This window comes from Prionailurus bengalensis, chromosome E4 (genome assembly GCF_016509475.1).
Source record: "Prionailurus bengalensis isolate Pbe53 chromosome E4, Fcat_Pben_1.1_paternal_pri, whole genome shotgun sequence".
In the NCBI taxonomy this organism is placed as follows: domain Eukaryota; kingdom Metazoa; phylum Chordata; class Mammalia; order Carnivora; family Felidae; genus Prionailurus; species Prionailurus bengalensis.
In genome coordinates, this window is record NC_057360.1 from 24,228,641 (window position 1) to 24,252,888 (window position 24,248).

Below are 24,248 nucleotides of genomic sequence, written 5' to 3' on the forward strand. Positions count from 1 at the left end.
AGAACAAAGCTGAAGGTGAATGAGCATGTGACCCTCACTTCCTTGAGCAGCCTGTGACCATTCGATGTCTGGAGTCAATCTCCCTGACAAGAACTCCTTATTTTTATCAAATTGTGAACAACTTCTCTACTAGACCAAAAAATTTTATTGATGTTGTATTAGTTTTCTATTGCTGCCACAACAAATTACTACAAACTCCATGGCTTATACATAAATTGATTAGTTTATAATTACATAGATCAGAAATCCAACACACAGTGTCAGCAAGACTGTGCTCCTTTCTGGAGGCTCTAGAAGAGAATTCATTCAGTTGTCTTTTCTAGCTTCCAGAGGCTGCCTCAAGTCCTTGGCTCATTGTCCCCTTCTTCCACCTCCAAAGCCAGCAGCATGGCATCTATCTGACCCTGTTCCCATCCTCACAGCTTTTTCTCTGATTCTCTCTTTTGCCTACCTTTCACTTTTAAGGACTGTTGTGATTACATTCGAGCCACCCAGATAATCCAAGATGATGTCTTTATTTTTAGGTCAACTAATTAACAATCTTAACTCTGCTTTGCCTGGAACCCAACATATTCATATTTCAAGGATTAATCCTGGACATCTTGCGGGGCGGGGGTGGGAGAGGCCGGGCATCATTCTGCCTGCCATGGGTGGGTATGTAAATTATTACAAATGTTATATCTTCTATCATTTTATGAGCTAAATTGTTTTTCTCCACCTGATAAAGCATGAACCAGCAAGAGCACAGGACTTTTCAAGAAGGATGTTTTCAATGCTCTTTTCAATGTCAGAAGCATTGATACCCAGAGATTCTCAAAGCCCTTGTTATAATCCTCTTTTCTTCGATAAAATATTTGTATCTTCCTAATAGTCACAAGAAATAAGATCTAAGTCCAATTTACCTTCCAGAAAACTGTCTTTATTTTTTTAAACCCATGACATCTATACCATCCAAGAGTTTTCTTGCCTATGGGGCCATCAACATTCACATCTAGAGAAAATCTGTTTAAACTCATGTGCTATAACACAAATCTAAGAAATGGCTTTCATTTTCTAAGAAATTCTCACCCTAGCAGGATATCCAGTATGTCTGTATTTTAAGCTGAGAAAGGAAACAAAGGAATGCTAGGATTTCCTGAAAGCTTTCCTACTATATGAATGGGATGAGCATGCCGAAGCCAACTGACCAATAAATCTCAACTTTTTCATGGATGGTAGGACAAAAGACTCAATAGGTGAGCCGCTGGACTTGTTTCCACTTGATTTTGTGGTGAGTTGGAGAGGGGAGTTACTAAAGTAAATTAAGAGAATGGTACGGCCTATGTCAGTGGCAGAAGTTAGATTTAAATAACTTTCAGAAGAAACAAAAGTGGGAAAAATCATGCTATGAGTTTAAGAGTGACATTTAAGTGTTACTGCTGTAAGAGACCAGCACCTGGCATTGAGCTATGGTGACCACTGTTAAGATGCTGTGAGGCCCTCGTCTAAGGTTAGATTCTAGAATTTGCTCCTAAGAACTCTCTGCTCACAACCCTCTGTACTTGGACCTGAAAGAGCAGAGGGAAGATATTACAAAATTTGCCTCCCACTAAAAGAGAAGGAAGTAATGGAACCTCATGAGCACTGCATACCAGTGAGATCTAGGAATCTTGGGCAAGTGCATAGTCTAATTCCAGAACTAAATTAAAAAATTATTTTTAAATGAGGTTTAACATCTCAAAATACTTACCCAGCTTCTCATGCTAAGAAAGCATTTGAGAGCTGAATGTATTTTGTTATAAGCTTTTGAAAGAAGGTTTACTATGAGCACCTCACAGCTTCTAGGGGGAAAAAAGATTTTTCTTAAAAGTGTACATGCACTCAAGAAAATGAGAATAAAGCCACAAAGGGGAAGAAAATATTTTCAAAAGACATATATGATAAAAAACTACTATCCAAAATATACAAAAACTCTTAAAATTCAACAGTAAGAAATTGCACAACATTATTTAAAAATGGGCAAAAAGAACTTCCAGTTTCCAGTCCAGCATGTAAAGAGCTTACAAATAGCCACTGCACCCTAACAAGCGAAAAGCTGATGAAACTGGAAAATGAACAACTATTCTCAGATCCATCAGAAAAGTAAGGCCACAGGGCAAACCACTGCTCCTTACTGAAGAGACAGACAGGCAGATACAATGAATCATAACTTATCGGAGCAGAAATGGAAAACCTGAATTGTAATTGATGAATTGCTGGAGGTTCAGTGTGGACAAGACTAAGAGAGAGAAACTACAGGGGGACCCAGTCACAGAGAGGCTGCCACACTTTGGTGAGTTTTACCTCCACGAACTTGAACAGCTTCCCATGAAAATATCAGAGAAATGTCTCCTGGTACTTCTAACATGGGAAGGTGAAAAGGAACCATCTTGAAATACACCAGAGTACTTCGTTCATAAGAACACCTGCTCTCAGTAAAACAATTTTACCAGAGCCTCATCTACCCAGGGAAAGGAAAATAGGCCTTCTCTAGCCTTAGTTGCTAGCTGATAAGTTGTTTAGTTGCTTTTTCTCATTCTACCTGAGGCAGGTACTGAAAACCAAACAGCAAAAATCCATCCTGAGAAAACAAGGTCAGTAGAGAGTCAGGGGTCCAGCCACAGCAGGGAAAATCTGAATTTGGAGTCTAATTCACTTTCCTCTCTCTTTTCTTTCTTTCTTTCTTTTTTTTTTTTTAAGGAAAACATTAGTTCAGTTCCAAGTCATGTGGGACAGAGGTGAGGGGGGACATTAGTCCAAGGGAGGAACTTGTGTAGGAACCCCTCCAGGTCCTGGGGGGGGGGGGGTCCTTGCTGAGGGAAATACCCATCTCCAGGTCCCTCCACATTAGTTATCCTTTCCCTAAGGGACAGGAGGAGAAAAAGCAACAAAGCAACTAAGAAGCACTGGTGAAGTTCATGGTCCAGGGGCAGAGGCTCACAGTTAGACTGAACCTAATCATAAAACTATAGAATGCTTCCCTTTCCCCCACATTACAAGTACATTATGAAAGATTGATTTCCTTTTACTGGGTACATCATATCCACCTCTCATCAAAATATTACAAGGCATGTTAAAAACAACAACAACAACAACAAAACCCCATCACATTTTGAAGAGACTGAACAAGCATCAGAACCAGAGTCAGATATAGCAGGAATGGTAGAATTATCAGGTTAGAAATTTCTTTTAACTATGAACAACATGCTAAGGAATTGAATGGAAAAAATAGACAATATACAAGGACAGATGGATAATGTAAGCAGAGAAATGAAAATTTAAAAATTTTTTAAAGAAATGCTAGAAATCAAAACATTGTAACAGAAATGAAGAATGCCTTTTACGGACCCATTAATAGATGGGCATGGCTGAAGAAAGACTCTCTACACTTGAGAATATAAAAATAGATACTTCTAAAACTGAAAAGCAAACCAACAAACAAAAACAAACAATACCCCCCCCCAAAAAAACCAGAATATCAAGCACTATGGAACAATTACAAAAGGTATAATATATGTGTAATGGGAATACCAAATGGAGAAGAAACAGAAATAATATTTGAAGGAATAATGAAGGAATAATAATGAATGTGAATTTCCCCAAATTAATGTCAGACACAAAACCACCAATCCAAGAAGCTCAGAGAACACCAAGAAGAATAATGCCCAAAATACCACACCTAGGCATATCATATTCAAACTTCAGAAAATCAAGACAAAGAAAAATCTTGAAAAAAGCCACAGCAAACAAAATAAAACAAAAAACAACCTATAAGGGAACAAAAATCAGAATTATATCCAATTCTTCTCAGAAGCTAAGCAAGAAGAAAGTGAATGGAAATATTTAACATGTTGAGAGAAAACCCCATCAACCTAGAATTCTGTACTCTTCAAAACTATCCTTCAAAAGTGAAGGAGAAATAAAACTTTCTCAAATGAACAAAAACAAAAATTGAGGGAATTTTTAGCCAGTAGACCTGCCTTGCAAGAAATGTTAAAAGAAGTTCCTCAGAGAGAAGGAACATGATATAGGTCAGAAATTCATAGCTACATAAAATTCACACAAGAAAAAGCAGACACTCTGAATAGACCTATATTAAAGAAATTGAATCAATAATCAATATCCTTCCAAAACAGAAAGCATCAGGTCCAGATGGGTTCACTGGTAAAGTCTACCAACATTTAAGGAAGAAATTATATCAATCTCTAAAACATCTTCCAGAAACCAGGATCGGAGGGACTACTTCCTAACTCATTCTATAATGAGTTGGCCATTCTACAGGGCAGTATTAACCTAAAACCAAAACTAGACAAAGACATTATATGAAAAGAAAACTACAGACCAGTATCTCTCATGAATATAGATACAAATATTCTCAAAAAATTAACAAATCAAATCCAACAGTGTAAAAAAGAATTATACACCATAACCAAATTGGATTTATTCCAAGTATACAAAACTGGTTCACATTTGAAAACCAGTTAATGTAATCCATAACACCAATAGGTTAATAACAAAAAATCACATGATCATATCAACAGATACAGAAAAAGTATACGACAAAATCAAACATTCATTTGTGATGAAACTGTCAACAGACTAGGAATAGGGAAAAATTTCCTCAACTTGATAAATAACATCTATAAACATCTACAGGTAACATATTTAACAATGAGAAACTCAAAGCTTTCCCACTAAGATCAGGAACAAAGGAAGATGTCACCTCTCACCACTGGTTTTAAACACTGTACTGGAAATTCTAGCTAATACAAAAAGCAAAAACAAAACCAAGAAAAGGAAGTAAAAGTATACAGATTTGTAAGAAAAAAAAATAAAACTATCTTTCTTTGCACACTGACATGATTATCTATGTGGAAAATCTGAAAAAATCAACCAAAACCTCTGGGAATGAAAAAGTGATTATAGGGGCGCCTGGGTGGCTCAGTCGGTTAAGTGGCTGACTTCGGCTCAGGTCATGATTTCGCAGTCCATGAGTTCAAACCCTGCGTCGGGCTCTGTGCTGACAGCTCAGAGCCTGGAGCCTGTTTCGGATTCTGTGTCTGTCTCTCTCTGACCCTCCCCCGTTCATGTTCTGTCTCTCTCTGTCTCAAAAATAAAAATAAACGTTAAAAAAATTTAAAAAAAAGAAAAAGTGATTATAATAAGATTGCAGAATACAAGGTTAACATGCAAGTTAATTGCTTTCCTATATACCAGCAATGAACAAGTGGAATTTGAAATTAAGAACACATTACATTAGCACTTCCCCCAAAATAAAATACCTGTGTATAAATCTTTAAAAAAAATGCAAAGGATTTTACAATCCTTTACAATCCTAAACTACAAAACTCTTATGAAAGATATCAAGGAAGAACTAAATAAAGAGAGAAATGTTCCATATTCATGGATAGGAAGACTCAATTTTGTCAAGATGTCAGTTCTTCCCAACTTGGATCTATAAATTCAACCCATTCTCAATCAAAATCCCAGGAAGTTAATTTGTGGATATTGAGAAATGGATTCTAAAGTTTATTTGGAGAGGCAAAAGACCCAGAACAACCAATTCAATATAGAAGGAGAATAAACAAAGTCTTAGGACTGATGCTACCTGACTTCAAGACTTACTGTATACAACTACAGTAATCAAGACTTGTACTGGTGAAAACAAATAGATCAGTGGGGCAGAAGAGAGAACCAGAAATAAACCCACATGAATACAGTCAACTCATCTTCAACAAAGGAGCAAAAGCAATACAATGGAACAAAGATAGTCTTTTCAACAAATGATGAGTGATAGAAGAACTGGATATCCACATGCAAAAAAAAATTAATCTAGACACAGACCCTACACCTTTCATAAAAATCAACTCAAAATGGATCACAGACCTAAATGTAAAACAAGCTATAAAACTTCTAGACAATTACTTAGGAGAAAACTCAGATGACCTTGGATATAACAATGTCCTTTTATTTCTTTTTTTTAATGTTTAATTTTTGAGAGAAAATGAATACAGGAGTCATGAGCAGTTTGTCCACCATTATATTCAGACAATGGAATGTTACTCAGCACTAAAAAGAAATGAGCTATTAAGCTGTGAAAAGACATGGAGAAGCTTAATTACATGCTACTAAGTGAAAGAAGTCAAGCTGAAAAGGCTACATACCGTATGATTCCAACTATATGACATTCTGGAAAAGGCAAAACTATGGAGGCAGTGAAAAGATCGGTGATTATCAGGGACTGGGGTGGGGGAAGGGAGAGATGAACAGGCAGAACACTGAGGATTTTTAGGGTAGTGAAACTATTCTGTATGATAGTATAATAATGGATACATGTCATTATACGTTTGTTTAAACCCACAGAACATACAACACCAAGTGTGAACCCTAATGTAAACTATGGACTTTGGGCAATAATGATGTGTCAATGATTGTAACAAATGTACCACTCTAGTGGGGGATGTTGACAGTGGGGGTATGTGTGGGGACAGGAAGTATGTGGAAAATCTCTATACTTTCCACAATTTTTGCTATGAACCTTAAACTTCTATAAAAAATAGTCTTTTTAAAAAAATTTTTTTTAATTTTGTTAAGGTTTCATTTTATATTTTTTGAGAGAGAAAGAGAGAGAGAGACAGAGACAGAGAGAGACAGAGAGAAGCAGAGCATGTGTAGTGGACGGGCAGAGAGACGGAGACAGAATCTGAAGCAGGCTCCAGGCTCCGAGCTGTCAGCATAGAGCCTGATGCAGAGCTTAAACTCCCAAGCAGTGAGATCATGACCTGAGCCTAAGCTGGACTTACCCGACTGAGCCACCCAGGTGCCCCTATTTAAAAAAAAAAATTTTTTTTTAATATTTATTTATCTTTGAAGGAGAGAGAGAACGTGTGTGTGAGCAGGAAAGGGGCAGAGACAGAGGGAGACAGAGGATACGAAGTGGGCCCTGCACTGACAGCAGAGAGCCCTATGTGGGGCTCGAACCCACAAATGGTGAGATCATGACCTGCGCCAAAGTCAGACACTTAACTGACCGACCTACCCAGGTGCCCGCCAAAATAGTCTTTTAAAGTACTGCGTTGACAATAATGGTACAAGTCTTTAGATTTGTCTGTCTCACTAAATGGGTGCAGATGCTGGGTAATGTTCACTATTGTACCTTCCAACGCAAGGGCTCATGACAGACATGAATAACATATAAAGCATTATTTACTTGTTAGATGGTTCCTAAGTACCTACTGCCACATACCATTCCTCTCTAAGGATTCAGCTGTGAACAAGACAGACATGGTCGCTAAGTAGGGAAGACAGTCAAGAAATGAGAAAGATAAATAAGAAAGATAATTTCAAAAGTATTAAGCTCCATGAAGAAATCAAAACTAACGGTAATCTCCTAAGCACTTAATATTTGCCAGCCACTATACTAAGAACTTCATATTATTGAGCTTAAGCCTCATAATAACCCTATATTAGGGTTATTGTTCATTCTAATGTTAGAGATAAGGAACCTGAAGCTAGTAAGATAAAGTAACTTGTCCAATGTTCCAGAGCAAGTCAGGAGTGCAAAACTGGTATCAAATTCACTTTTGACTCCTGAACGCATTACACTCTATGCTTAGCACATGAATCTCAAAACTAAAAGACGGGAAAATTGCTTTTCCCATAAAGTACCCTAAAACTCTGAAAGGAAATGGAAGCATATTTGGCATTATGACAAAATCTATGGAAACAAAATATTTTCAAGCCTCATATTTTTTTAAATTTTTATTTTAATTCCAGTTAGTTAACATACAGTGTTATATCAGTTTCCAGTGTACAATACAGTAATTTAACATTTCTATACATCATCCTGTGCTCATCACAAGTGCCCTTCATAATTCCCATCATCTACTTAACCCACTCCCCTTCCCTCTCCCCTCCCTCCTCTCCTCTGAACAAATCATCAATTTGTTCTCTACAGTTAAGAGTCTGTTTCTCATTCTCTCTCTCTCTCTCTCTCTCTCTCTCTCCCACTCTCTCTCTCTCTTTTTATCTTTGCTTGTTTTGTTTCTTAAATTCCACATGAGTGAAATCATATGGTATGTCTTCCTCTGAATAACTTATTTTGTCAAGCTTTGTATTTGACTGACTCTTCTCTGTGCTGTGGAAAAACTGGCTTCACTTAGTAAGATCAGCTCCGTTCTTGCTGGTTATTGGTACATCCTGTTTTACATATGAAGGTGTTATTATTCCAGGCATCATAAAGTATGAATTTAAGATTACTACCTCCATAGTGATAATGTATTTGCATAAATCCTCCAAAACTTTCTCATTTACTGTACTCTTGTCCTCCAAGAAGAGTCCCCTTTGGGAAGCAGCAGATTCAGGTTAGTGGATCTGGCCGGAGCACATCAAATAAACAGAAACACTCCAGACACACAGACCCAGCTGTGACCTTGATGGTCCGTGACCTAGTTAAACACCCCAAATCACTGGCCAACATCCAGTTTTGTTTGGGTAATATCCACCTCCCCAAATCCTCTCTTAATTGTCTCTGTCACAGAATCTAGTTCTTATGTCCCAAGGATTGTATCAATTTTAACTATACACATTGATTTGTATGGTGATTTAATGTTACTCTTCCCCACTAGCCATTAAGTATGAAGAATACAGGAGTCATGACCAGTTTGTCTACCATATACACCTTGTGTATATGGTCTACCATACAGCACCTTGTACAGTACAGGATGTGGTACATATTAAACATCTGGTAACTATCATTTGAATAGAGGAATGAACAGGAACATTGATGTTCAAGTGAATTGCTCACAACTATGTGAAGAGAGTAATGTAGTTTCCAAGGAAAATCAATTGAGGATAGCTGAGGGGTATCCCCAAATCAGCCCTTCCTTTAAAATGGCATTAACAAATCAAGGGAAGTGATATGGTATGCTTAGAAAGAGATTCTAAATCAGAAAGAGGTAGGTTTTAATTCCAGCTCTGCCACTCACTGATTAAATGTTTCTGGGCCTCAATTTTCTCATCTGCAAACATGGGGGGGGGGGTAATATAATGATAAATAAACTGAGATAAAGCCTGTGAAAATACATGGCCAGAAAACATGGATAGAGGAAGTAAGTTCAAAGAGCCACTGAGTTAGTCTCTTCTCCGTGACCTAAGCAAGCAAATTCAAGTCAGATTGGTCTGAAAGTACCATGTTTATGGATGCCTTCCACCTTTATCCTCTCCAAAGGTCCTCTACTGGAAGAATTCACTTGCTACCAAGAGTCAGTTCAGATTTGCCCAGTCCTTCCCAAACTGTGAACTGAGGGCCAATAGTGACTTACCAAAAGTTTCTGGAGACCTATTCACCACTATTGTTTGTCTTTGGAAGTCTTCTTACTTCTGATATGAAAGTTACAGATCAAGGAGAATGATCAAGAATAGGCCAAAAGTAGCTAATGACAGCTGTCTGAAGAAAAATCTAGCTAGGTGTACAAACATTTCATGGTCCTCAGTGAGGGTCACTAGCTGAGACAGGATTCTCCCTACATTTGAGGTTAAGTATTTTCAGTGGTACCTAACTCCCTTACTTTTTTTAAGGGTATGGTGGAAAGAATATATGTTTAAGTGGAATGTATGTGTGAAGTTAGAGAAAACAAAATCACAAAGGCCTAACACAAAGAGCTAAGCCACAATCCAAAACTTTCTCTTAGGTTAAAAATGAAGTCTGTGAGCCCTAGAATTAACTGAACCATGGTGAGAAGCACAGAAAACTGGATTCTTGGTGAACTGCTGACAACTCCAAGTAAGAGATAAAGCAAATGCATGGAATTAGCCATATATGACTTCAAGCTGCTTTCTATTGGTCAATCACAAGGACTCATGTTAGCAGAATGAAAAAAACGTATATAAAAGGACTTTTTTAATTACATAAAGCTCCATACAAGAAAAGCCACATGATTGGAAGTCTTAAGGAAAATCAAAGTTCGACTTCAAATAAGCTTCCCTCTGGGGGCACAAGAAAGACTACAGCACCTGCCTTCAATCCATTCTTGACTTGTTAGGATTAGCACATCCTATAGTAACTTCCCGGTGTTGATTTCACAAAAGATAAGCAATCTACTATTAAGAAACTAAGAGAAATCATAAAAAGTTATATCAGAGACTCACAAACAAGTATACCACAATTTACTAACAAAAAAATAGTATATCAAACTCATCTTCAGGGTAGGTAAGTTTGTGCAATTTAATTGCTTACGTCCCAATTACAGACACGAAAACTCACAACGGCCAATTTAAGAATCAAGTGTTTCACAGAATCTGTATTTTGGTTAAAACTGAACAAAGATGAACATCTGGTCACAAGATCTAAGTGAGTGGGAAATGGGAGAAATATTCATATTGAAGTGCATACATACATGGACAAATCCACATTTCCACAGAGGAAGCAAAATAAACAAGATTTATTTCTCTGAACTTCCGCAGAACATGTTACAGTTTCATTTTTTACACCACCTTAAGTGGTTGTCTACTTGTTTTATGAGTGTAAGCCTTATCTTTTGCAGTAAAATACTAAGTTCTCAGGGAGTGCAACCAGGTTTTGCACAGCATATGTAATTTGAAGGGTCCTCTCTAAGAAAAAGATTACAATACTGTGAATATAAATGATGTAGACAGTATTGCAAGTAAGTGAGGGTCCCTGGAGGTTAAGTACCAACAGCTTCACAGTAAATTCACCACAAGGGTGAAAAATGACCAAGTCCTATATTTCTGTTTCACCCAAATAGTGTCTTGCTGAGTCCCGGGTATTTTATAGGCATTTGGCACTTGTTGATTCCATTCATTTCAGAGGCAAGCAAAGGACAGGAGTAGGAGATGAAATTTAAGGCCAAGCCTTGGCTCATCCAACAGGTCAAGATAAACCTTAACTCTTTCGTTCAGTTATACCTTAAATGATAGTTTGAACTGAATGTAATTTGAATTCATGTTGATTCCGTTATTTAATAACTGTCATCCAGTTAATCTTTTAAAAATAAAAAAATGTGTACCTCCTATAAAAGAACAAAGAGAAGATTTAAAAAATCATCAAATAAACGCTGGATGTACATGAGTCACAGACTAAACACTCTAGTTCCTGTGTGTATGTCCACTACTTATGATGAACAGCTGGAATTCACGTGCGCTTCTTTACTGGCTGTGGACATCTGTGGCCTATTATCAGTAGAGCTACCCATAAGAAAAAGAGGTTGTCAATTCCAAAGAAAACTTGTAGGAGTTTTTGATGTGTTGACCTATTTCCTCATACTGTCTGCATACACTGCATCCTTTCCATATATGTGACTAGAAGGAAAATTCATACACTTCTCCAAGCTCTATTTATAGGTGTTGATATTACACAAGCAAACAAACTATGAAAGAAATGACTTACTAATCCCACAAGTTTATACTCCAGGCTTAACATTTTTAAGAGCTTAACATTTAAAGTGCATACAAAAAACTACAGAATTTCTTATCTATGCTGAAGTCCAGAGTTATGAGACCCAGATCAATGTATGATAAAGGATAGGCATTTTTCAATGTTCCTGAATATGAACATATGAATAAACGTTGGTCCAGATGATTTCACTCTACATTGCATCTATGAGGAAAATACCTTATTTAAGCCTTATTTAAGACTGATAGAGATGACCACATAAAAATTATTTTAAATGTCTTCATGGAAAATAAAATGAACAACTTTTAAAACCAAGGGACAAACTGGGAGAAATATTTTCAACACATGATAAGCAAAAAAATAACGTCATAATATATTAAACAGTTATAAGTAGATGATAATAGTCCCAAATAAAAATAAGTAAAGGATATGAAAAGATGTAAACAGAAAAACACAAAAGCCCAGCAAATGATTGAAAGATGCTAAACCTCACTCACAAATGTAAGAAACTTAAAAAAACAATAAGCTATTTTTCAATGGACAGACGACGGTAGAGATGGTTTCAATGGCAGAGGTGAAAATATTCACAGGTCACAAGGGTGTGGGGAAAGCAAGGGAACAGGCCGCTCATTCTCTGTGAACAGAAATGTGGTTGGTGCAACTTTCTGAAGGACAATTTAGCAATATCTTTCACGTTTTATTTTATTTTTTTAATGTTTATTTATTTTTGAGACAGAGAGACAGAGGTGAGTGGGGGAGGGACAGAGAGAGAGGCAGACACAGAATCCGCAGAAGGTTCCAGGCGCTGAGCTGTCAGCACGGAGCCCGAAGCGGGGCTCATACCCATGAACTGTGAGATCATGACCTGAGCCGAAGTCGGACACTTAACCGACTGAGCCATCCAGGTGCCCCAATATCTTTGACATTTTAAAATATTTATATATTTTGTCCTATCCACCACTCTTCTATGAAATGATCCTACAGAATTCTCACACAAGTACTTGGAAGGTATATATTCAAAGATACTCTTTGCAGCATTGTTCAAACATTTTAAAAACAGGGGCACCCAGGTGGCTCAGTCGGTTAAGCATCTGGCTTCAGCTCATGTCACGTGATCTCAGGGCTCATGAGTTCGAGCCCCACATCAGGCTCTGTGCTGACAGCTCAGAGCCTGAAGCTTTCTTCAGATTCTGTGTCTCCCTCTCTCTCTGCACCCTCCCCTGCTCTTTCTCTCTCTCAAAAATAAACATTAAAAACATTTTAATACATAAAAATTTCAAAAACAAATTAAAAAACTGGAGTGAGCTTAACTGTCCACCCATAGAATAACCTACTCAATAAATACTACTAAGGCCACCAAAAAGAATATGGTAAATACATCTATATGTGATTTTGAAATGACAATAACTTACATTTCTTGAGCTTTCAATATGCCAGCCACTGTTCTAAGCCTTTCACATACATTAATTCTCTTAATGAATAAAAAATCTCCAAAACAGGTAAGTAAAAAACCAAAGTTGCAGAACAGACTGTACTATGATTCTATTTATGTCATATAAAAAAATATTTTTGATAAATATCATATATGAATAAATATGATATATATTTATATAAATGTGTATTTATGTACATGTAGATAAGCCCAGAAAATTTGGGGAAGAATACAAAAGGAATGGTTTACAGTGATTACCCAGGAGGAATGAAAAATGTTTACTTTTTATAATTTTCTGAATTGTTTGAACTTTTCTCTATACACACGGATACTTCTATTTTTAAAATGTTAATATGTGTTATCTGCCTAATTAATTAGATTATGGTCCAATTTTCTTCTTCCCAGTTCTACAATTTTTTAAAAGCCTAATAAAAGATATTTGGGGAAATGTAGCAATATGAGAAAACATGAATGTTTCTTTTTATACCCTTCTATGGGCACAGAACACTTCAAAATTTTTTAAAAACCTAGTTAAAAGTCAGTATTCAACTACTCCAACAAAAAAAGCCTATCTCATTTCCTTTCTTATGCAGGAAACTCCAAAATATAACGATTTAAAATGACAACTCTCATGTCTCTAAAACAATTGTTTGGCTGATGGTTTTTCTTCCTCCCAGTATCAAGTCAATTTAATAACAATTTATTAAAAGGTCAAGTTTAATTATAAATAAGGCAAAACTAAGGAGGGGAAACAGAATTATTAATGTGTAAAATATAATATACACTGCTCTGCTATCTGTAACATATGACCTAACAACATAAACCGAGGATAATATTCAGAGAGCAGTCACTGCATTGTAATTGTTAATAATATTATCATCATCATTATATTAAAGCTGCCATCCATTAGATTCTTCCTATGGATCTAATACTGAGCTCCATACTTCACACATATTAGCATATTTAATTCTCCCAACAACTCAGTAAGATTCCTAGTTAATTGCTTATTTACTAGAATAATATAGAACTATTAAAATATGGAGAAAATTTTAGGGGGGCAAACAGTAACTGCAATCTATACACAATGGAGTATACATTTGTGGCAGGTACTCCCAAAGATTTCATAGAGTTTTCCATAGATTCTTCTAAGGTATATCTACCAGAAATAAACCATAACGTGGCTCTTGAAAAGTCTTTGTGCCACCTGTTCCAAAGTTTGTTCCTTCCAGTGGGTCCTTTCTCACACATCCCTCTCAGCATACCAAGTGCAGGTGAGTCTGAAACTCAGGTCTTCACCCTGCACAAGGCCTTTCTCGCATTTCTGTCATCTCTCAAACTCCTTTGGATTCTTACCTGTCCAGCAGCAGCTCCAGCACCTCTTTGGTGGAGGCAAAGCCTCTGTATGTTGACAGAAAGATGCTGATATAGGTAAAGTCATTGTCCCCAAACGCCGTCAGCAGGTTCTCCACAAGCTTCTCCAAGGTGCCAGCTTTTATGGTCCTAATCTTACAGGTCTCATATTGACTGACTGTGTGTCCTGGAGGCAGCTGGTCCCCTTCAACCTGTACAAGAAATTCATGATTATGATCAGGCGAAATGCTCCCTAAAGGAAAACCACAATCAGTGGACCAGTGGAAGCATAGACTATCGTGTTTTCCGTGCTCTTAATTCCCCTCAAGCCACGTAAAACAATCCTCTCACCCATGGGTATAGTAGAGTGAGGAGGTGGTGATGATATTCATGCTGCTTTATTTCATAGTGCTTACACCTGCCTCTACTTAATCCCCTATAAAGAATTAGGTTGCTGGCCTATTTTATCAAGAATGTTTTCCATGACCTCAGGATCAAGTTTAGCAAAAGTTATCAATCATCCCCTTTGTACTGTTCCATGGTAAGTTGTCAAACTCATTCTTAAAGACAGCTCCTACAGTGGTGGAGCAGACTCCTACTGGCTTTGGAGAGCTGATTGTTAAATTTTTAGGATTTGTATGAGCCGGTTGACATCATATCGCTAGGCTGAAAAATCAGGAGTATATTCGGATATCTACAGAGATGTGACCATGATCCGGTGTTCTTCAGTCCACAAGAAGCAATATCCTTCCTGATTCACTATCATCAGCAATCAACGTAACTGACCAAGAAGCGGCTTATACCAAGCGGCCCTGGGCTAACCTCTGGGGAGTAATGGGAAGGGTGGATGGGTGTATGATCTCTGATTTCTGGAGACTTGCAACGAACAAGAAAAGACATGTGCTCATGAGAAGTAGCCATCACATGAGAATGAAATTGCAAATAATATTGGCAGGTACAACTGCACAAAACATAAGAACTGACTATTGATAAAGATATGTAAAGCTTGAACACTGAGTATGAAGAAAAACAGGGGTGTGCCTTACATCCTACAATAAATCTGCACCTAACAAATGATACAAGATGCAATTTTCAGCTTAACTTGTCCTTCATAAGCATGAAGATGACCTACTGAGAGGATCCTTTTCTAAAGCAAATAATCATTGTCAGTGATGCAAACAATAGCCAGGCAGGTTTTGTGAACTGTAAGTTTGAATTGTTGTATGTCAGCTTTTCCTAAATTGAAATAACCAGACATGCGAAAATTGAGGAAGAGGAGCAAAGAAGAGGGAACTGAATCTCTAAATGACGACACGGTGCTAAGTAGCATGTTTGCTTTCTCTTCACCTGGCCTGCCAGATGTTAAACCACGGGAAGGAAATTAGCTGGCAAGATTGCTTCCAGTAAGACCGAAATGGTGGCGATCGCTTTTAGAAAAGGGTTAGAATAGCTTAATGTCATTATGTCTAACTGCTAACAGGACTTAACATTAAGACTCAGGCTTCCACAGTGCATGACTTTATTTCTTTATTTCATTCTCGAAGGATACTTTCACTTTACTAAGGGAGGGATCTGGTTTGGGCAAAATACCAAATGTTTCTGCAGACCTCTTCTGCCCGTTGACTCCAATCACGGCCTGATAACTGTTCTTTATCACTGTATATGTAGTTTTAAAATAGGCCTAATAGTATCCACCTATCCTCCCGGGAGTGTCAGTTCACTTTAAGCTGAAACAATAAATGAAAAGGATATATGGTTTCAAAGTCTAATTACTTGTTTTACCAGTTAGTACAGTGCTGCAGTGCTGCCCTACGTAGGTGCTGGTAAAACACTAGTTCCGAAACAAAAGGTCCTGTGGTCAAGTTTGGGAACTACAGAGCAAAACAAGGTCAAATACATTTCTTTACTACAGAATTTCTTAAAGTCTTCAATACGCTAACATGTTATGAAACTCTAAGAGAGGGATACACAATCATGATACATGATCCTTCCAAATGGAGTCCCTTTACTCTCCCAGCATCTTGCAGATCATCAGGATGAACATACTTTGGAAAATGTTAGCTTAGTAAGTCACTGCGATGTGTTTAAACCATAATTCACTTTTGCCACTTTTCACTAAAAAAAAAAAAAGACATTATAAAATACAATGTTAACTTTTATCTTCAAACATCTATATATCCCTTAGACGTCTTTCTTAATACCAAAATGTAGGGATGTTTTTTCTGTTTTACTCAAAAGATCTGGTCCCAAACAAATGATCAACCTGGTAATATTAAAAAGCAGCTTAGGGGCGCCTGGGTGGCGCAGTCGGTTAAGCATCCGACTTCAGCCAGGTCACGATCTCGCGGTCCGTGAGTTCGAGCCCCGCGTCGGGCTCTGGGCTGATGGCTCAGAGCCTGGAGCCTGTTTCCGATTCTGTGTCTCCCTCTCTCTCTGCCCCTCCCCCGTTCATGCTCTGTCTCTCTCTGTCCCAAAAATAAATAAAACGTTGAAAAAAAAATTTTAAAAATAAAAAAATAAAAAAATAAAAAAAGCAGCTTAAAAAATATGCTTCAGTGTCAAACGTTAACAATAATGACAGGAATGGCTTCTCATTCTCCAGGGATATTCAAGCTCTAGTTCTAAATCAAGCTTCCTCACCTTGTGACAATGTTCCCTTACCAAACAATTTTGTAATTTGAGGATTCTCCTTTTACTCACAATGCAAATTCCACTTTACATATTTTCTTATGGAAAGTAAAAGCTATTTAAAAGAACTGATTTTTCCCTGAGCACCGATGTAGCCAAAATTTCACACACAGAGAAAAATGTTTGTCAAAGGGCCTGATGAAGTGGGTCCCCTTTCCTGCCAGAAAGCAGAGTTGGCAGGAAGCCAAGGCTCTCCCTTGGGAATGGAATCCTGTTACTCATTAACCCAGTCGCTTCCTTTTGGTCCTCCTTTTCCTCTGGAAAAAACTCTCAGTATGCTTGCCTGATCCCCATACCTCCCCAATAACGGTTTTTGTCCCTCAGTGTTTGCATCTGTACATTAGGAAGAACCATGTTTGAGCTAAGAGAATAGCTAATAAAATACTTTGACTTATTTAGATTTTAAAAATTATTGGGGCACCTCGGTGGCTCAGTCAGTTAAGCATCCGACTTCAGCTCAGGTCATGATCCTGTGGTTTGTGAGTTCGAGCCCTGCGTTGAGCTCTGTGCTGACAGCTCAGAGCCGGAGCCTGCTTTGGATTCTGGGTCCACTCTCCCCCGCTCGCTTGCTCTCTATCTTTCAAAAATAAATAAACATTTAAAAAAAAAAAAGAAAAATATTATTCACTAAGTGCAATGAGTGAGCATGAGTGACAATATAAAATGAAGCACAGGAATTGCTCTGGTGCCTAGAATCATTCTCACAAAAAAATTAACAAGGCACGTTAAGGTGTCAGAACACTTGCTCAATGCCATTTTCTGCACATTTGCTAGGCACCCTAATATCAACTTGCTAGAACAGAGGGAAGATTTTGAAGACGAGTCCTAATTTACCAACACTCAAGTGGAGTGTTTCTTTGTGACACAAACATTTGGAAATTATCTGCTTGTTACTGGAATTATTTTGAAATAAAATTACATAAAAGTGAAACAGAAAACGTAACTCTGCCTTATGGTCAGACTAGAGGAAAATTTGTTAAATTTTAGTTCAGCAAATTTTTTTGCAGCAAAATACTCGACAGCCATAGGACCCTTTTAAGAGTTTAGGATCTCTTCTGTGTGTAATATCTCAATACCTTTGAATCCTAGTTTAAAAGAAAAGTGAGGGAGGCAGGGACCGAGCCTTGGCAGACAAGTGTTTAATAACCCAGACTCAGAGAGCAATACACGGAGGGCTGAGCCTGCCCTCTGGGTTAGCACGCTAACAGGAAACAGCTCAATCTGGATTTAATCAGAGACCATCGTCTTACTGACAAGATCATGATACCGAGGCCACAAAAATGTTTCAGGATTTTGGAGTGGGGTGGAGGGGCAATCTCTCTGCCATTAAAAGTCAGCTTTTCCTGAGAGAACATGCCTGACTCCTATGGGGTAAATATCTACAACTCTGCCCAACTGTCCTAGCTGAGGAATTTCCATAATTATTAATTCTGGCATGAGGGATGAGAGATGAAATGTGCCATATTTCAATTCTGTTGCCAGTCACGGAGAAATACACTCTTTCGCCTTCCAAAACATAAACCGTTAACAGCTTCAATGTTTCTAACTTGAAAAAAAAATTTCCTTCCATCAAAATAATACATCAGTCATCTGATACTTTAACAGGGGACATGCTACGTCCACAAGGTCGTTAGAGACAGTATGACGTCTTTGTCCAAGCCATGCTCAACCTTCAGAACGTCAGCTCTCAGGCATCCTGGCCTGAGCAGAAATGTAAACAGTGAGTAGTTTTCTAGTCATAACTCTCTGACAAAATCTAAAACCCACATCTAAGATTTTATAGCCTTTGGAAGGTGTGCTATACTCCTGGTTTCAAAAAACCCACCATCCAGCAACAAGAAACCACCATAGGTCAGGAAAGACCATGACGGGATGCACGAAAAAGCTCTGCGTCTGTCTGTATTGTTGCCCGGATACAAATAGATGAAATGTTCTTACCACGCAGAGGAAACAAACGCATGTATGTATGTTAGGGCACATGGCAGACTGTATGGCAAGGCCAGTGCATCTGAGTATTGTGAGCTCTTTACACATAAGGCATGGAGAGATGCAAAGCACCGTGTACAAAACCCTAGGGCAAGTGATGTCAACTTCAGTGTGAGCTTCTGGGCAGGTGATGTCAAGTTGAGTGTGAGCTTCTGCATTGTGTGAACTTTCAGGTATGAACTCAATTTTTTTCTAGGTTAAGTTTGCCAGGATGCTTAGATTTTAATTTCAGGTAAATAATGAATAACAAAATAACTTGGGGGGCATAAGTATGTCCCGTGTAATATTTAGGACCTATTCATACTGAAACATTATTTGTTGTTTATGTGAATTTCAAACTTAACCTGGCACACTGTATTTTTATCTTTATTTGGTAGCACGATGTTAAATGCATACAAAGAGTATAGCATGGATCTCTCTTTTGTTTATTTGGCCACACATTAACTAACAGTACTGTGTGTCAAGCACCGTATAAGATAGTAGAGACATAAAGGTAAATAGTATGCGGTTCTGACACCCAGGTTACTGGGTCTAGTGGAGGAAACAGACACAAAGAAACCATTATGATGCGAAATGAGGAAAAAAAAAAAAAACAACCCCCAAAACAAAAAAGGAGAGACAGATAGGCAGATACCATGGAAGAACCAGGAGGGACCCAACATAGAGATGGCATCAAAAAAGGCATCCTAAATAGGGGATTCCGACACCGGGTTTTAAGTTATGAGTTAACAACGATGGGGAGGACACAGCAGACAGAGACACCAGCACAAACAAAGACATTAAGAAAAGAGGTGTGGGCGTCTGGGTGGCTCAGTCGGCTGAGCGTCCAACTTCAGCTCAGTCATGATCTCATGGCTCATGAGTTCGAGTCCCTCATCGGGCTCTGTGCTGACAGTTCAGAGCCTGGAGCCTGCTTCAGATTCTGTGACTCCCTCTCTCTCTGCTCCTCCCCCGCGCACACTCTGTCTCTCTCTCAAAAATAAATAAACATAAAAATTTTTAAAAAGAAAAGAAAAGAGGTGTGACAGGGCACCTGGGTGGCTCAGTCAGTTAAGTATCCAACTTCGGCTCAGGTCATGATCTCATGGCTCGTGGGTTCGAGCCCTGCATCGAGCTCTGTGCTGGGAGCTCAGAGCCTAGAGCCTGCTTCCGATTCTGTGTCTCCTTCTCTCTCTGCTCCTCCCCTCTTTCTGCCCCCCTCTCTCTCTCAAAAAGAAATAAACATTAAAAAATTAAAAAAAAAAAAAAAGAGGTGTGATGGGAGGGAACATGGCTACGGAAGCAACATGGCAAAAGGAATGGACAGGTTGGCCAGAGAGTCAGCAGGGAGCTACCTGATCACGGAGGATTCAGGTCAAATCCTAAAAAGCTTAGAGTCCATTTCCTACAGTTTTAAGCATGGTCCGAGAAATCACAATGTGGAGGAAACATGTGATGGGAAGTTTAAAGTTGAGAAAATCAGTGAGAAAGTTGTTAATACTCCAGATGAGCAATGGTAAGGGCCTTAACTTGTGTAACAACGATAAGAATAGAGAAAGTGCTGGGTGGAGGGACATATTTAGGGAATACTCAGGAATTGTCAAGACTTGGCGAAGAGCTGGATGCAGAGGATGAAGATCTGAAAAAGAATCTGGAACATTTACGTGAGTTTTAGTGTGAATGACTGGAACGATAATCATGCCACCTATATGAAAGAAAGTTGAGGAAGCGAAGTCAGATTTTCGTGGGGCAGAGGTACGGAATTCCAATTTACAAATGTAGAACTTGAGGGGTGCCTGGGTGGCTCAGTTGGTTGAACGTGTCTGAGTCTTGAGTTCGGCTCAGGTCATGATCTCATGGTGGTGAGATTGAGCCCCATGCTGACGATGCAGAGCCTTCTTGGGATTCACTCATTCACTCTCTCCCTCTCTCTCTGCCCCTTCCTCTGTCAAAATAAGGAAATAAACTTAAAAAAAAAGAGAGAGAGAAATGTAGAAGTTGAAGTGTCTTCGGGATTTTCCAATATTACAGTCCAACAGGCAGTTACAAATCTAAAAGTTGGGAGAGGAACCTAAGATGGAAGTATGTAGACATTACATCAAGTAAAGTGGCTTTCCTCTCCCAGGCAGACTGTGTGGAACAGGAAGAATAGAGGGCTGAGAATGGCATCTGGAAGAGTACCAAAATTAAGAAGGTTCCAGGAGCAAAGGAGCCAAAGCACTAGAAGAAGCATCTGCCCAGTGACAAACTGGCACGCCACCAGGTCTCTGGTAGCACCTCTGGGGTGAGAACTCAGAAGAAACCTCCGCTGTCAGGTTTATACACATGCCAACATAACCTTCCACCTAATGATGCAAACATACAAGGTCCAGTGAGCGCCTGCCAGAACCAGCACGTTCAACTTGCAAAAGCCAATTGTGCACACTCCTCCTCAATTCGCCGTCCAATGACACCACGTTGGTATTGTGAGTTCAGTCATGGTGGAAATATTTACACCATAGAAACGGACTAGTTGCACACAAATTAGGGCTTTTGTTCTGGAGAGCTGATTTATTCAGCATACCGCTGCCCAGGAGTCCCTCTCAGATTATGTCAATGGTAAATTCAGGAGACACCTTCCTTCTGGTTGAACATTTCTCTCTTTCTGTGTTCCCATCCAGTTAAGGCATTTGTGCTGTCATTGTGACCTCTGATCTCAAAGGAGATAGAAATTCTGCCTCTGAACTAAGGAAAAGGTAGACATGTGAAAAGAGAAGAGGTAGAGAAGCATGTGCTTGACAAACAAACATGTTCTAAACACCTCTGGTAAGATCCCCAAGAGCTGACTTGACTTGAAGCCGCATGTACGAGTACCCTTCATCCTCAGGAAAATGCTAAGAGAACTGTAATAACAAAGGCTGTTGTTTTATCACACCGAAATCCCAGCTCCTCCACCATCCTGTCCCAGCAGGGTTCCTTAGATCACCCCTTCAGAGTCCAGGAACTCTCCTGGGGGAAACAGGAAGTTGTGTTTTCCATCTCCTAAAGACAGTAGTCCTCCTGGCTGTGAATCTGCTTGGTCCAATGTTAACCCATAACAGACTCCACCTTCCCTGACACAGATCCCTATTTCTGACATTCTGGTCCTCTTTAAAAGATTCCAAAGTCTTTATGGAGGCAGATCCAAAAATTGGGTGGATGTCAGGGAGTTTGCTACATTTTCCAAATAAAATACTTTCACTTATATGTGCTATTTTTCTGCCTGAAACAGAATGCTGATGACTGAGATGTTATGAATTAACCTGGGCTCCAGCCCCATTTCTGAGACTAAGCCACTATGAGCCTAGGACAATAAATTCAAGCCTCGATGTCTTGGTCATCTACTCTATGAAATACAGAAATCACATGTTATTTTGAGAAGTTCAGGGACTTAGAGCTGCATAAGGCGAGAGAAGTCTGAACTAAAAAAGTGTCTGCTGCATTTACCAAATAACAAATCATCACACAGAGTTTAGTATCCAGAATAAACTTGCAAAATTTATAACTTCCTCCTTTGCCTCTTGTTCAGAGCCCCAAATGCCCAAGGTCTTCACATCCTGAGGTCACAGGTTGACAGGTGCTCTGGCATTCTGGAACTCATTCTGTTTTTGAGCAGCCCAGCCAACCTCTGTCTGAAAAGGTCAGTAGAGGGTATGAGCTTCCACGTGACCTAATATTGTCTATGAATGAAGCCTGCTATGAATGGAAAAGCTTCCCCACAGCCCAGAAGCTTTCCCAGCCCACCATAAATCCCACAGACAGTTCCATGGGGCTTTATCTCCTTCTGAGATTTAAAGGGTTCCTTCACCAATCCTTGGGGCCTGGGGAGGGGGTGGATGGCAGGGGTGCCAATTGCCTGAGTTTCCAAACTTAGTTTGATTCTTCTTCCTCATACCACATTAAGGAATCTCTGACCCTCCCCCACCTTCTTATGGGATTAGTTCCGTTTTAAGCCAAGTAAACATTTTGCTCCTACTATTATTGCCCCCTTTATAATGATAAAGCATAAAAATCAAAGCCCCATTATCAAAATGCCAGTAAATCATTATTCCCCTGGATTTCAGAATTCAAGTAATGACTGTCTAACATGCTTCTTTTCCCCTCCAAAACTAAGTCTTTAAAGTCTACGTGGACTTACAAATTCAAATGTAAAATTTAACTTTACAGTTCCCGCAAAGCTCTGGAACATAGAGCCTCTGGCAAATACTCTAGTCCTCAGTGCTGCGTTTGACACAAGTAATATTCCTAGGTCATGGGCTTGTAGAAATGGCTATCTACAGAGCAAGCAGGTATCTTTCAAGCCTACTTATCAGGTGATCCAATCTAGGGTGAGGTATGAAGAACAATTTAGTTTATCTTGAGTACATCTCTCCGAAAGATATACTGAAATAAACTGGCTTTTTTTTTTCTCAGATTTTACTCTTCATAATCTGTAAATCAATTCTAAGAAAACCATCCTCATGCCCTAAATGAAAAGGAAGAGAAGAGAGGGTTAATAGGTATTTATTGAGCACTTATGGGGCAGATGCTCAATCTTTACAAAAATCTTCCGGTACAGGAATTATTCTCACTTTACTGTAGGAACCTGAGGTTTGGAGAAGTGAGGGATTTGGCCCAAAGTTACCCAGCCCATTAGCCTAATGTGAGAGAGTCAGGGTATAAAACCAGCCCTGTCTTTCTATTACAGTGTGTTGTGTTAAAACACAAAGCAACACAATAGTGGGTATTCAAACCCCGATTTGTATACCCAAGACTATTACACTTCAATAGCCCAGAATCTCCATACTTCATAGGATTGTTGTAAGAAAGAGACAAAATTAGATAACAGATCTGAAGGCATGTTGCACAGTTGCAAGAACCATTCAGGATCCTACAGATAAAAGAAACGAAGATACCGTGTGTTATACTAAAATCCTCTTTTCGGTTTTTTCCCCTACCCCAGTAACTTTCACCAAAAGTTAGGACTGACTGCATCAAATGCTCTATGGTATTATGCCTCTTACCTCCTGACACGGACTGAAACCTTTAACAAGCACTATGGGGGAAAACGTTGGTTTAGTGCTAAACACCCTCTCTGGAGGAAAACAAAAATCCCCCTCATTGTTACAGTTTCTTAAATGAGTAAATTGAGCCTAAGAAGGACAAATGACTTCCCCCAAGGGCTCAAAAGGAGCCAGGAAAACAATGTCAGTAACCTGTATGAGAAGCTGCTGGATAAGACAGCCTAAGAACCCATGGGGAACACTGACGTTCTCCTCTGATTTCCAGATTATTAATTAATTTGCCTACCTGCTAGGTTTATAAATCTCTCTAGTCAAGAGATCATTTCCTTCTATCTTTACAGAGAAAGGAAAATGCAAGTAG

The 24,248-nt window shown here is 38.9% G+C and overlaps 1 protein-coding gene across 3 annotated transcripts in view; it reads right to left on the reverse strand.

Annotated features, from left to right (window-relative positions):
* RGL1 (ral guanine nucleotide dissociation stimulator like 1) overlaps positions 1-24,248 on the reverse strand; it is a 257,870-nt gene that overhangs the window by 72,963 nt on the left and 160,659 nt on the right. For all 3 annotated transcript variants that reach the window (XM_043567990.1, XM_043567992.1, XM_043567991.1), the window contains one exon: positions 14,217-14,425. In XM_043567990.1, coding sequence (XP_043423925.1) covers positions 14,217-14,425 — 209 coding nt within the window. The remainder of the gene's footprint in view (positions 1-14,216; positions 14,426-24,248) is intronic.